The 14,936-nt window shown below is 47.9% G+C and overlaps 1 protein-coding gene across 11 annotated transcripts in view; it reads right to left on the bottom strand.

Annotated features, from left to right (window-relative positions):
* IQSEC1 (IQ motif and Sec7 domain ArfGEF 1) overlaps window positions 1-14,936 on the bottom strand; it is a 356,985-nt gene that overhangs the window by 131,018 nt on the left and 211,031 nt on the right. The window contains exon 1 of one of the 11 annotated variants that reach the window (XM_071550979.1): window positions 8,217-8,480. The exons of the other annotated variants lie outside the window; for them this stretch is intronic. Coding sequence (XP_071407080.1) covers window positions 8,217-8,284 — 68 coding nt within the window. The 5' untranslated portion in view covers window positions 8,285-8,480. Of the gene's footprint in view, window positions 1-8,216; window positions 8,481-14,936 lie in introns of those variants that run through there. 11 annotated transcript variants of the gene reach the window in all.

The following is a 14,936-nucleotide window of genomic DNA, read 5'->3' on the forward strand; positions in this document are numbered from 1 at the left end:
GGAAGGTCACCTGTCCCTTCCCACCAGCCCATAGTACCTCTGTGTCCTGCCTGATTGGCAGAGCTCTCCCAGCCTGCCCAGGCTTTTGGAAATCCCTCCTGCTTTACCACAACAAAGCATTCAGGCTGCAGGTGGAGCAGCACAAGCAGCTCCCTGCTGAAGGTCATGGCCAGAGGCTCCTGGTCATGGAAGTCACCAGCCCAGCTTCATGTGGAGGTATCACAGGCACTGCAGGGCACAGCAGCTCATGGCTCCTCCATTCAGCAGCCTATTTGGATGCTTTCTTGACCTACTTCAGCAAGCCGGGACCAGTTTATCCCTGTGTGGGTGTGACCAAAGCTGGGCATTCTAAACCCTCTGGGCCATTGTCCAGCAACTGTTCCCAATGGCCCATTGGCAGCAGCTGCCCAGGGCACAGCTGAGCCCTCAGGCTGGGAGCTGGCTGGGAAAGAAGCCTGGCAGAGGAGCTGGGAGAACTCCCCTGCAGGGAGTCCTTGGCACCTCCACACCCACCTGAGGGCTCAGCTCTGCTCATGGGCCAGCAACGATTCCAAAATCCCCCCTGACTTTATCCCAGAGTCAGATCCCCCAGTGTGGAACTCCCTGCCCTGGGGGAGGGACTGGGGGCTCCCACCTGCACCTGAGGGGAGACAATCTTGGGGTTTGGGGACTGGGGGAACCACTCATGGGATCCAGAGGAGGAGCAGACCCTGGACAGGAGGAGCCCACCACTCTCCACCAGACTGTGCCATCATCTGCACCAACAGGTTTCTCACTTTTCCTTTGGACTCGGGGGAACCACGTGGGGCTCAGCACAGGGGCCAACAAACCCCATTGTGTTTGTGCCCCAGGGGGCTGGGTTACACTGCTGGGGTTTGTGGGTTAAACCCAATTTCTCTTTGTGCCATTGCATTTATTGTAATATTGTTATTAAATTGTAACTCTGACTTAGAATCTCTCTTGTGTTGTGTTCATTTCTCCTGCCGGTTTGCCTTTAAACCAGCAGATTTCTTAAATACTAATTTCTGAAACCATAAATCCTAGGAAACCCTAATTTCCAGGTTCTCCTCTGAAGGATTGTTTTTCTCGACACCTGAATAACCCAAAGTGACACTCAGGAAAGTGAGTGGGGACACAACTGTGCCTGTGCCCATAGCCCAGCCCTCGAGAAGATGTGGTAAACCAGTGCCCAGAAGGACTCCCATATTAGAAAACCAATTTAAGTGAAAATAAATAGCTTTCAGGAGAGCTGAACCAGACTGCTTGCTGTCAGGGGTGATTCCCTGTGGAACTCCCAGCTATGGAGTTCTCCCCGTGCACCACAGGCCCCAGCAGACCATGAAAGTGGCCCCCTGATGCTGCCCACCAATATTATTCATTGCTCTGAAACCACAACCTAATGAGAATTCATTAAATGCAAAATGCCAAGCCCATGGCTGAGGCTTTTCCAGGAGCCCAAGGCAGGTGGGCCGAGCTGCAGAGCACATTTAATTGCTAATTGATCAGCCTGCAGCTTCCCAGCCCAGTGCACTCAGTATGGTAATGCTCCTCCAGTGCAGCAGCTCAGCCATGGTGCCTCACCCACCTCCAGCTCTGCTGAAATTGCATTGCTCAGCCAGTAAATATGAATGTGGTGAGCTCTGATTTCAGTTTAATTTATTTGGCTGTTCTTGCAGTGGTCACGAGACTCTAATTAAGCAGCTCTGCCACCCCCCCCATAGCAGTGGTGAGTGCAGGAAAACCCCCAACAGCCTCCCAACACTTCAAATGCCTCAGTCACTCGACACCTGTCAGGCAGTTAATTAGACCAGTGAATTATTGTCTCCTGCTCCAGGATGACTGAACACAGGACGCTTTGCTTACTGCATGAATTGCTGCTGCTTTTATGATTATTGTCAAAGAAAATGATTAATAGGCCGATACTGCATTGAGAACCAGCAAAACCATAGCAAGAATTAGATTTTACACTTGTATGGCAAAATGAATTCCTGTTAGAAAAAGAATAAAACCTTTACCAGGCTTTTAAGTAGATATATTTTTTCCTTAAAATCGTTTCACATACCATGTTTACATACTGTGATCAATCCACAGCACAGATGTTAATGACATGATTCATAAGCACTGCATTGAAAAATACTCACCAATTTCATCTGCCTCCTCCTGGAAAATGCATGGTCTTGTTAAAAGCAGATAAGCTCAGAGCTTTATGTTCTCTCTACCTAATTTGCTTTACACTCCACTAGAAGATAAGTCTGTTCAAACCGAAGAGCAGGTGAAGCTTCCATGTAATTTCTTTGTCTGTATGGTCAGAGCAGAAAGACCGAAGCTGGAAGGCTGCTCGGGGAGTTTGGAAAATGTCAAAAATACAGACAATTGAGGAGTTAACAGCAGAAATGTTGTCCTTTCAGAGCAAAGCCTCAATGCCAGTTCCTGGATATGTCTGAGAGGACATGGAGCAGCAGTGGGAGCAGTAAAACCTCAAACCACAGCCCTGTTTTAAAAGCTGACACATATATTTTTACCATCTGCCTCACCCCCAGCAAGCACTGAAGTACAAAAAGCTCCCTTAAACATCATGAGACTCCTCCAGCACTGGACAAACAACCCATGGTTCTGCTTCAACAAGCTCTTCTGAAAGGCCTGTGTAAATAAATAATACAACAGGCTGTTAACTTCTCTAGCCAGATTAGGTTTCTAAGCCTTCTAGGGTTTCCATGCATATCATTAGACCCTGCAGCCTGCAAGGACAGAGCCTTGGCAGAATCCAAAACCAGAGCTGCTCTCAGCCCAATCCAAAAGTTTGAGCTCAACATCAATGCAACTGTTTTAAAGCAAAGTCATTAAAACTCCTCAGAGGGCTAGAAGTTGAATCAATTTTTAGCTAAAAAAAGTCCTTTCATACCAGAACGGCTCAGTAGGCTCAGCCCTTAAATAAAACAAAAAATCCCCTTTGAAAATAAAACTGGTGAGGGCAGTGACTAAAAGCAGCCTCCAGATCTCACACTGCTGTGTCACACACTCACAGAATCAGACTGGGGATGGTGAGCAGGGACCTCTGGAGCTCCTTCCTTTAGTCCAACCTCTCACACACTCACAGAATCAGACTGGGGATGGTGAGCAGGGACCACTGGAGCTCCTTCCTTTAGTCCAGCTTCCCTACTCAAGAATATCATCTGCAATTATTTGACCTTTCTGAAGAAACACACACTGAAGTTGGGAAGGTACGTTGAACTTCTGCACAGGCAACTGCTGGCAGAGTCTGGGCACTCCATGGCAGCTGACCCTCCTCACCTGAGGGTTTTCTGGTTGAAGAAAGGCTTAATGATGTGCAAATATTGCAAACTAACACTCAAGCAAGGGTGAAACTGCAATCACTGGCCGTGTCTCACAGCCCCTGCCTTTACATTCAGAGCTTTTATCAATAATACTGAGTACAAGACAAAAAGAGCACATGAAAGTACTAAGCAGGAGCATTTTAATGAGTGCTCATAGCAAAAAAAAGGCAAAGGGTGCTGGTGAGGGTCTGGCCCCTGCTCTAAGCTGTAACCAGTGTAAGCTCACTGAACTTAAACCACAAACCACTCATTTCCACGAGCAATCAGGTTGGAATAATCCAGCCATGTAAACACCCAGACACCCCAGTTGAACACAAGCAACATTTAAAGACAGTTAAATGAGTTTTTAAACACAACTCCAAACAGAACCAAAGGGGTGTCATTCACCCCTTGAACAAGGGCAGTGAGACAGCCCAGAGGAATTAATGCCCCAATGATTCTCTCTCCAGAATGCACAGACCACAGTGGGAGAACCAGGGAACAGTTACCCAAATAAGAGATTTTACGAAATAAACACATGTTGGAGATAAAGATGGAGGTTTCTGGGTTGGCTTTTATTTTTTATTTTTAATCTTAGAAGCAAATTTTTAGTGAGTCTTGTTAGTGCATAAGCCGTAAAATAGCTATAGAAAAGTCAGTGTTAATGTCTGCTCTTAAAAAAAGGTGCCAACTCTATTGCTTATCATTGTAATACAGAACTGATACTCTCCTTGTCCTGAAGAGTGTCACAAACATTGCCCCTGGAGGTGCCAGCAGGAACAGCTGAGGTGGGTGCTCTAGTTGCCATTTCTGGTGCAAACTGCCATGCCTAAGTTAAACATCTGATTCTGTACCCCACTGTCTTTGGTCATGTGTTAAACAGCCCCAAGAAGAGAACTCTGCTGATATTTGCCCATGAATTACAGAACAAACTATGCCCACTCTCTCTTCAGCTCATACTGTTGCATTGATCAGACCGTTATTTGGGGTCCTTGGAGCTTTCCTGAGGCAGTGGGAACATTCAGAACATTGAGCAACACCTACCCAAGATACACCAAACTGCTTTATGTGCTCCAATCTTCTCCAGCCATCCCTCCCCTTCCCAATTCCTGCAGCTCATGCTGCCCCAACTGCCACCAAAGCTCAGCTGGCACCTTTCTCCAGTCAGGGTGTTGGTGTTCCCTGATGAACTCACAGCACTGTTCTGTCAGTCTCCAGAAAAAAAAAAAGGAAAAAAGAAAAAAAGCCAAAGCAGACAACTAAAAATAAAGTATGACTGAACCAAAATGGAAAATGTTTGTAGCACAAGGAAAATAAGGGAAGAAACTCCCTGACAGCTCAGACTGAGGACTAATTCTTACTTTTTTCCAGATGTGGAGAGCACTAGGAACCAACTATTGACTCCTTTCCTCCATTACTTGCAAGTGGAATTTTAAGATGCAAGCTGAAAACTATGTGTTACATTACTCTAAAGCCTGTAATTTATTCTCTGTGGGCTGGGATCTGCTGATTCAGAAGGCTCCAGTGTCCAACCACTAACCCAGCTCTGTGCTGGCACAGACACCACTGAGGGCCAAGTCATTCCCTACACACTGATCTGCTCCCTGTCCCTCTCTGAAACGTCTTCCTCTGCCTCAGCACTGCCAGAACCCCAGAAATACAATGGCCAACATGAATACGTTGACAAATAATGTCCTAACTGTTTATCTGCCTGTCCCACACCCATGGTGTGTTACTAAAATATGACTTTAACAGAAAAAAAGGACTACTGATGCTCTCGCCCCAGTTCTGCTTTCAGGTTCTGCCAACTCTCTGATCTTGGGAAGGTTTTCCACCTCCAAATATCATCACAAGGGGAGATTCCCCAGCAGAGGAAAGCAATGCTACTTCCAGCAACATTCCCTGACAGTGACCTGCAGAGGGGTGGGAAGGGCACTGCTCACCCTCCACACACACACTGGGAGGGCAGCAGGGACCGGGTGAGGGACTCGAGGGAGCCATGGTGACAGCACAGCCAGGGACTGTCCCCTCGCTCAGGAAAAGGGCTGGGGACAAACACATCATGCCCATTTCCAGAAACATCAGAGACAATGCACAGGGCTGTGGGAGGGAGCACTTCCCACCTCCTGTGCAGGCAGGAGCTCAGGTCACCAAGGAGAGCCAAAACCACCGTGCTGGGGCACGAGCCACTGCTGAGCAGGGAAGAGCAGCAGCATCCTGTATCCCAGAAGGTGGAACAGTGCAGAGAGGACAGGAATGAAAGCTCTGCCTTCCCTGGCTATCTGGGAACAACAGCTCTGGGTGGGCACTGTCCTGGGACATGGGAATGAATTATCCCACTGCTTGTTCTGTGCTGGGGGTGCAGCCAGGCCCTGCCTCTCCTGCCCAGAGAAGCTGTGGCTGCCCCATCCCTAGGAGTGTCCAAGGCCAGGTTGGACAGGGCTTGGAGCAACCTGGGCCGGTGGGAGGTGTCCATGCCCATGGCAGGGGGTGGGACTGGATGAGTTTTAAGGTTCCTTCCAGCTCAAACCTGTGTGTGATTCTTTCCTGTTGTGCCTTAGAGATAACCTGGTAATAGTGAGGCTTCACTTGGCTCAGAGAAATGAGCTCTGGAAGGGCACAAGTCTCATGTTAAGTGCCACAAGCTCAGCTTTGGCACAATAGTGAAGAAATCACTTCATCTTTATAACTTCTGCAAGTTATAAAGAGCAGAACCACCCCCTCCCCCCATTATTTAGGCAGTGCAGTGTATTTGCACATCCCACTGTCCTGCTCTCTCCTAAACTCATTCCAGCATCACCTGACCCTCTCCTATGCTATGAGGAAACTGCAGCCTTTTCTTCTACACACATATTTCCCCTTGCAAACAGCCATGACCCTACAGGTTTAGGGTCTAGTCATGTCAGCTTAAACACAACCACACAGATGTAGAAGACCTCTGCCCACAAGCCAATTAAAACAGACAACAAAGACTCGGTTAAATAGGTTTTTTTAAAGCTGTTGGAGTCCAATGGAAACAAGACCAAGCCTAAAACCTTTTGGACTGGGTTTATTTTCCCAGCAAGGCATAAAACCCCTCATTCAGCCTGTGCACTCTGAAGGAGCTGTGGGACAACTGGCCCAGTGTAGTCAGTGCCCTCTCTGGTGCTTTCACCAGGGCAGGGGAAAAACAGACTCACTCTGCTGGTACAGAGCACATTGAGGCTCATTGAAACCTCCAGCAAGGGCTGCATGGGCTTCAGAATCCTCCAGACAGGAGAGATGGGGCAGGGAGGGAGAAGGACGGGGACAGCCTCACACTTGATGGATAAAAAGTGAGCCAGATCATTACTGAGTCTCCCAAAACACAGGGAGAGCCTCAGGGTCTCTGAAGTAAGTCACAAAAGTGACCTAAGGTGGTAGAAATCTTTTTCCACAAAGGGAAAACTCTTTTTAATACTATTCTACTCACTGGGATTGCAGCCAAAGAAGACAGGATCTGTCAAAATCACCAAAGCCATAAACTGCAAGCCCTGTCGGTGCTGTCACACCTGGGACGTGGCTGTGGGAGCCACCACCAGCTCCATAAATAAGCCCTGCTCTGAGGAACTCAGCTAATACTCAACCTGCCCAGCAGTGAGGTCACTGATGAAATAAAGAAGTGGCTGTTCACAGGAGATCACAATTTGAATGTTAAACCTCAGAAAATCACCACACCCAAGGCCTCTGAGGAAGCTTTAAAGTTCAGTCTTGGTAGGAACACCCACCCTCAGGGCTGAGGGGCTTGCCAAGGGCTTTTCTCAGCCGGTTCCAGCAGCACCAAGGTCGGGATGAGCATTTGGGCTGTAAGGACTGCACTGAGGGGGTTTGTTTTAGGCTTTCCCTCTCCTCCTGGTTCCAAACCCAGATCACAAATAAAATGACTTTTCTCTTAATTAAACCCTCTCTTGGGGATTCTTTGCAGTTTCTGTTGTATTGACTCACTCTGTGCTGAGAACTAAGACACTCCTTGGCTTTCTTTTGCTATCCTGCCGATAAAACTCTTGCCACAGTCTCATTCTGGTTGCAGTGAAAGTTCAGGCAGGAGTTCGGGCTCTCTAAACGATTTCCTCAGCACAGAATAATTATGCAGCGTGAAATGCAGTAATTACTGAGATTCCATGATTTCTCCAGGGAACTCCCGTGACCAAAGATACCATTTAACCCACGTAACTGTGTCCCACGAAGAACCTACTGCCTGGGACTGGCCAACTGTTTTTACATGTATAAAATCACTGTGAGAACAAACAATCACCAAACTCTTTTTTAATAGTCCCATTCCTGGAATGAACCGTGCTGGAATCCTCAGGTACTGCTCCTGGCAGACAGTATGTTCTCAAAGGCACCCTGAGAATATGCCCAGCCCTGCCCAGCACCCACAGCCCCTCTTGGCATTCAACTCACCTGTGTTTTCACAGGTAAGGTCAGAGCACCACACCAGCTCAGAGACCCTGCCCTAAAAGCCACCTTCTTTTCTTCCCCCTTCCCTTTGTCTGAAGCAAGTGATGCTTCTGCTGTGCTAAGCGCAAATGTATTTGGGTGATATAATAAAGTTCACAACAGGCAAGCATTCAAAACAAAATAAGAATTCTTGAGTTTTCATTCACTAAAATAAGGTTTCTTTCACATTCCTACTTTCCCCTGCTTGTAAATGAGACAGAGGTATTTCCAAACTCTGAAATAAGGAAAACTCCACTTTCCTTGATTTTTTTGCATTATCCCTGTACTTTTCACAGCTTTAGCGTAAGGACAAGCAAGAATGCAGCCTGCTAATCCTCTCAGGCTGCAGAGTTAACTCTGCAGGGCACGGAGCAGCAGCAACCTCTAACACATGCAGTTTTCAGACTTAGCCACGAAATGAAGTTTCAGAGCCTCTGACCGTACCTGATGGTCCTGACAGAAAGGCAGTATTTCCACATCAGGTTCCACATGGCGCTGCCATCCCCCTTCATGCCCTGCCCTGAGGTGGGTGCCGAGTGCCCAGGGCTGCACACAAGCCAAGGAGCGAGGCAGGGTGGCAGCACCCACAGTCCAGGCAGGATCAGGATTTCCAAGGGATTCCTCCAACCTCCACTGCGCTGAGCTCCGCGGGGAGGCAACTTTCCCTTCCCAGCTCTCGGGAGCAGCCAGGCAGGATCAGGATTTCCAAGGGATTCCTCCAACCTCCCCTGCACTGAGCTCCACGGGGAGGCAGCTTTCCCTTCCCAGCTCTCGGGTTCCTCCTTTCTTCATGATTTATAGCATTCCTTGTTTACAGTATTTTCAAGCCAGAGGAGGTTATTAGAGGCAGTTCACAAAGCTCCTCCAACACTGCTCCAAGTTGTGGAGGAAGAAATCCCTATCTATGCAGCACCTGCACAAAGTTACTCTGGTTTATTTCCCCTTAAAAAAAGCAAACCCAGCCCAGTAACACTGCCCTAGAAAATCCCTTCCCAGCGCTGGAAATGCTCACCAAATACACGCTACACCAGAAGGCTTAGGCTGGATAAACTCTCAGCTGTTTGCAACATTTTTGGTGCACTGTAATAAACTTTTCAGTGCCAAAAAAAAAGTAATGAGTCATTTTCCAAAGCTGTCTTTGAGCGTAGACAAAGTCATGGCTTTCAATAGTGAGGATCAGCTGTGACACTCAGCCTGGAAATCACGGCAAAAATAAAATGGCAAGAACCAATTAAAAAAAAAAAATCCCTCCAAAACAAAACAACTCCCCCTCCCTTCCCCCCCCCCCCCCCCCCCAAGAACTTATTGATTACACATAGGGAATCCTTTTACTGTGATGAATAAGCTTAAACACACAGCATTTATTGCCAAAAGTTTCAATAGTATTGAAGCCCCAACACACACTCCCATGGCATCAACCTTAGAGAAAAGTCTTGTTGTTGTTGCTGTGGGGACGAGCCCTTTAAATCCTGCCCTGGTGTCTTCAAGACCACCCTGAAAGTCAGAGTTGCTGCTGTGGCAGATTAAAGCTCCCTAAGCCTTTGCTCAGCCCACACTCTCTCCTCTGCAAAGAGGTCAACAGCACCATTATCAGGGGCATTCAGGATCAAAGACATCAGATACATGTTTATATTATAAGACTTAATTAAGCAAGAAAATAATTCACGCTATTTCTTCACAGAGCAGAATGATTTTATGATGAACAGTTTTCTGTTGCAAAACTCCATTTTCTTTAAGACCATTTTATCCAGGATCTCATGACTGTTCCCACTATTCTGAGATACATTCTGCTTTGGGAGTTTCTGATCATTGTTCCTGCAGCAAACTATTGATGGCTCATTAAAAAAAGTCCCAGCAAGGTCCACAGCGTATTGTACATTTTAAATCAACAGGCTTAATGAAGGAAAATTACATTAGAGACTGATACATCTGTTCTTAACCACTGGAATACATTCCAGTGCTGGAAAAAGCTATGTCAGTTCAGGCAGAGCAGCTGAACCCTGTACCTTCCCTTCACCCACAATCTGAGGGATGAAGTGCCTACAGGAGAGACCTTCTGGGCTTTGTATCATGTACACTTGAGATATTTCATTTGGCATAAATAAATCCATTATATAAAGGGTATAACACCAGTAGTTTCTTTTCCAAAGGTATCAAAAAGCACACTCAGTTGTGTCAACTCCATCTCTTTGAGCCCCTACCTGAGGCTTCAAGGTAATTGATGTATTTAGATTATACACGCCTTGATTCCCCCACAGTCCCAATATTTTGACAGTCCCAACATCTGCAGGAATAGTATTTTTATCTGTCTCTAAAGATAGATTCAGGGAATGAGATCTGCAGGAGAACAGTACTTTCACCACCTTCTTCATCCACATTTCTAAAATCTGTGCACAACTGGTCTCCAAATGGATTAAAATAATGTGAAAGCATCACGGGGCGGAGGTGAGATGCTGCAGGGTGGTTTAGGGGTGTGTTTTGTGGGGTTTATGTTGGTTGGGGTTTTAAATCAATGCTGCAGCATTTCCCATGAAAATGAGAATATTTATGAAATAGCGTCGAGACTCTTTCAGCATCTTGTCCCCTGATTCCCAAAGAGACCTGGCCAAACCAAAGTATCCCTCCTCTAAGTGAGCAGAGACTATTATATTATATTATATTATTATTATCATTCTGCTTGGAATATATGTTATTTAATATCCCTCCAGAAAATGCTGCACACTATGCAAATCACATCATGAGCTAATGTGGCTCGTGTTTCAGTTTTATGACCAAATCTCAGCTGTAAATAAATGCTGCTTATTCTGGTGCAAATCTGAAGTAGTGATTTCTGTGAAATGCTCCTTGAGATGACGTTTGAGGGGAATGTTGAACCCCCAGGATCCTGCAGAGTCTCAGGAGAGCAGGGGAAATGCTGGATGTGCCTGAGTCCCCGTGCCAAGGGCCCCAGGGAAGAGCTGATGATTCCTGTACACACCCAGATGTGAGGAGCTAGTGATTAATCAAGCCTTCTGCTAATTGTCTCACATGCTGGGCTGCCTTGCCTAAAAGCAGCTCCTCCATAGGAAGATTCCCAAGGAGATAACAGAGTGGATATCAAAGAGAGAATGGACAGATCGGCTGTTTCTTAGACAATAAGTCCCCTTTGTCTTGGCTGTTTATTTTGCTGCCCTTTGTTCCCAGTGACATTGCGGTGTCCCACATGAGCAGATCCAGTGATTTCCCGGTTGGTTTTCCCTGGAGGACAAGCCGAGATGAGCCCCAGCCCTGCAGGGTCTGTCTGTCCTCCACGAGCATTTTCCATGTCGTGCATCCAACACAACCTGCTGTCGTGACTCCAGTGACTCTCTGTCCCCACACTGGGGTCTGGCCAAGCAAGCCCAGGCCATGGGGGTTTTACAGGGCTGTGGAGCCACCGCTGCCTGCCTGGGTAGTGCTGCTCTCTGGGTGTGGTGATGAAACCTTCACGTATCTCTTCTCGCAATGAAACAACAGATTCCATTCACAGGACATCACTGCCCCCACCCAGCCACACTGTGAGGGACTGGGCTCGACTCCCTACACAGAAATAGTTATTTTGGGGTTTTTTTTCTCCCATTTTACTCCCTGGAAACTTTTATTAGCTACTCCCTGCTTGCAAGCACCTTCAGCACAGCTCTCTCCTTCCCCACAGCCATGTGTGCCTGGACCCAGGACAGTGCCCTGCTGGTGGTTCATGGACTACAAGCTCTCTTAGTGCTCCCAAGGTGCAAGGAGAAGTTCTGCCTCCTCCCAACATTGCTTTCCACTGTTTTTTTGAAATCCAACATGACTATGTCTTCATAGGACAGCAGGAAGGTGACACTGAGGGTGGGTTTCCCAGAGCAGCTGTGGCTGCCCCATCGTTGGAAGTGTCCAAGGGGAGGTTGGACAGGGCTTGGAGCCACCTGGGCTGGTGGGAGGTGTCCCTGCCCCCAAGATGATCTTTAAGGTTCCCTCCAACCCAGGCCATTCAGGGATTCCATGACACTCAGTGACTCTTCTATTTTCACTGGATGCATTAACAGGCTCCATCATGAGGTGCTGCCCCTGCATCTGGAGGTAACATTTTCCCAAGGTTTTCCCCACTTATTTCCACATTTCTACATTCAGTGGACCCACCGGATCTCTTGTTTTTGCATTTCACTGTCTGTAAATGAAGAGAAGTGACTCCAAACTTTGCAAAATCTTCTGCATCTCTTGTAAAGGAAATCTTTAATTGCAACAGCCACAATCACTCATCAGAGATGGTTCCATGTTATGGGTAGCCTGACGTTGCTCATGGGAGCTGACCATGCAGTGGGGGCAGCTGAAGGTGGGGCCCTCCAAGGTGTCCCTGCCTGAATTTCAGAGTCAGCCCAAAGGATTCAGGGTCTGCTGAGCTGCAGGGCAGCACTGGCTGAGTTTGGGGGTCTGCACCAAGGCAGGCCCAAATGCCTGAGACAGACACACAGGCTTTATACAGGAGCAGGGGCTGCTGCAGGGCAGGGCAAACCACTGCAGGAATCAACAGCACAAAAAGGCTGGAAAAAATTCATCAAAAGTTTGTGAGAGCCCTCAGCTTGGCCACTGCCAAGAGTTTCAGCAACAATAATAAGATTCTGCCAATGTTTTTGATTGTTAGGAGAGCCCAAAGCAACTACAGTTCACCATGTGATGGAGAGCACTTGGGAATCCTCAAAAAACATGTTGGAGGGGAAAGTAGGGAGGTAATGGCAGAGAATAATCATGGAATCACAGAATCATTAAGGTTGGAGAAGCCCTCTGAGATCATCAAGTCCAACCATTCCCCAGCACTGCCAAGGCCATCACTGACCATGTCCCCAAGTGCCACATCCACCTGGCTTTTAAGTCCTTCCAGGGATGGTGCCCCCCACTGCCCTGGGCAGCTGTGCCAATGCCTGAACACCCTTTCAGTGAAGCAATTTTTCCTAATATCCAACCTAAACCTCTCCTGGCACAGCTTGAGGCCATTTCTGCAGGAACTGGAGGCTTTTAACCTATTTTCTAATTTTTACACTGGAAACAAAGCTGCTGCAGGCAATGATATTAAGAGGGATATAAATCACTCTCAGTATTTAAAAATGGTACAGCTGAGGTTCCTTTATAAGCTGTAGGTGGTGTGTTACTTTAAATGATATTAATAGAAAGGCAGTGCTTAATTTGGAGTCTCACACTATTACTCTTCCTGCTCTGGAGATTCCTTCCTATTTGGCAGGATGATAAGCAGAGGGTTCAGAGGGGAGAGGAGCCCAGAGTGTCCCCAGGGTTAGGATGAGGTGGCTCAGAGAACACCAGCACCCAGGACGCCTTCTCTGATTTGGGGTTTGACACAGCCCTGTGCTCTGGGTGGGGCCTCACCTCACACATGGCATGTCCTGCAGCTCAGATAGTCTGAGAGTCCTCTCTGTGCCCAGGCTCAGCCTGAATCAGGTCAGTGTAACATTCCTGCCAGGAAAAGGGAAATGGGGCTGCTGCAGCCTGAAAGGGTGAACAGCACAATTTGCCTGTTTTCCTGAAGTTTTTACCAGGATGAAACGGTCACAAACCAGATTTTAACAGCATTCTGTTCTGATGTACATTATTTTTACAGTTCTGTGACAAAAGGACAATGTGCCTGTTGGAGTTAGCCTGGTTTGGGTTGTCAGTGCAGTCCCAGACCTATTTTTAACTTAGGTAGCACTCCCCTTATACAACAGCTATTACCAATTAAGGATTGAAAGGAGTCTCACAAATAGATGGAGTTTAAATTTTTAGCTTGAAAAGCATTTGGCTCTTTGGACAACTTAAGGCATCTTTAAACCTTCAATTTGCACCAAGCCAACATTTTGACTTAGATGGGAGAAAAGGTTTAAATAAAATATCTTTACCACACACTTTTCCCTCAGTCTTCACTGTATTCTCTTTTCTTCCTCTTTAAACTTCCCTTTCTGATTTTTCACAAACATTCCTAAGAATATGCAAAGCACAGTGTTCCCTGGGAGCTGACAGCAGGGACGTGCACATCCCACTCCTTCTGCTGAGCAAACCCAGCCTGAACTTGGCATTTTGAGAAAGGGCATCCCCTTCATCCCCAGCAGGCTGGAGAGTTTGGGACCCTTCAGAGAGGCCCCTCCAGCACCCTTCCAGCTGCAGCTCCTCCTCGGATGTCTCCAGGCCACCCCTGTGCTCCCAGACTCCCTTTTTTGTGACTCAGTCTTGGATGACTATCAAAGGAAACTCAGAAAGCTTCCAATTCCCCTCTGCAGGGCACAGAGCCAGAGGCACAATTAAAATGTGACTGCTCCAGGGGCTGCCCATCAGATGCATCCAGAGACAGGAGACACTGGAGAGGGAAGGGAAAGCCTGGCAGGCACTGTGTGCTCTGGGGATGCAGCTAAAGGGCAGGAACCCCCAGCCACAGGTGCCTCACAGCCCCAACATCAGCCTCCAGAGCTGTTTGTGGAAGGTGAAAATCTGTACCAGAGTGGAGAAGGGAGAACCTGAGGGCTCACAGATGGTTCCTGGGTGAGAGGGAAGGGGTGGAGAAAATGAAAGTTTCAGAAAGCCTGGAGAATTGATGTACTGAAGATTGCAGGGGAGAGGCAGGGGAGGGGCAAGGAAAAGGCAGGGAAAAGGCAGGGATAGTCCAGGGAAAGGCAGAGGAGAGGCTGGGGAGAGAGGCTAGAGAGAAGCTGGGGAGAGGATGGGGAGAGGATGGGAAAATGCAGAGAAAAGGCAAGGAAAAGGCTGGGAACAGGCTGAGAACAGGCAGGGCACAGGCAGGGAAAAGGCTGGGGAGAGGATGGGGAAAGGCAGGGAAAAGGCAAGGAAAAGACTGGGGACAGGCAGGGAAAAGGCAAGGGGACAGGCAGGGACAGGCAGGGACAGGCTGGCACACACACAAAGAACTGTGTCTGGTCTGGACCCCAGTTTATCCCAATTCCAGCACTGGTAGCACAACAGGCAGCCCCATAGGTCTGAGCAGGGCTTTGGCTCAGCCATGCCCAGTCCCACAGCCCAGCTCGGTTATCCAGGGGCTGGAAAGCCAGGGGATCCGGGAAAATGGGAGGAAGGGACCCCAGGCCGGGAAGAAGAGCAGCCTGGGAAATGCAGACAAAGCAGAAGTGTGAGTTTAGGGCATCGTGGCCATGCCCTTCGAACACC

This window comes from Pithys albifrons, chromosome 3, assembly GCF_047495875.1.
Source record: "Pithys albifrons albifrons isolate INPA30051 chromosome 3, PitAlb_v1, whole genome shotgun sequence".
In the NCBI taxonomy this organism is placed as follows: domain Eukaryota; kingdom Metazoa; phylum Chordata; class Aves; order Passeriformes; family Thamnophilidae; genus Pithys; species Pithys albifrons.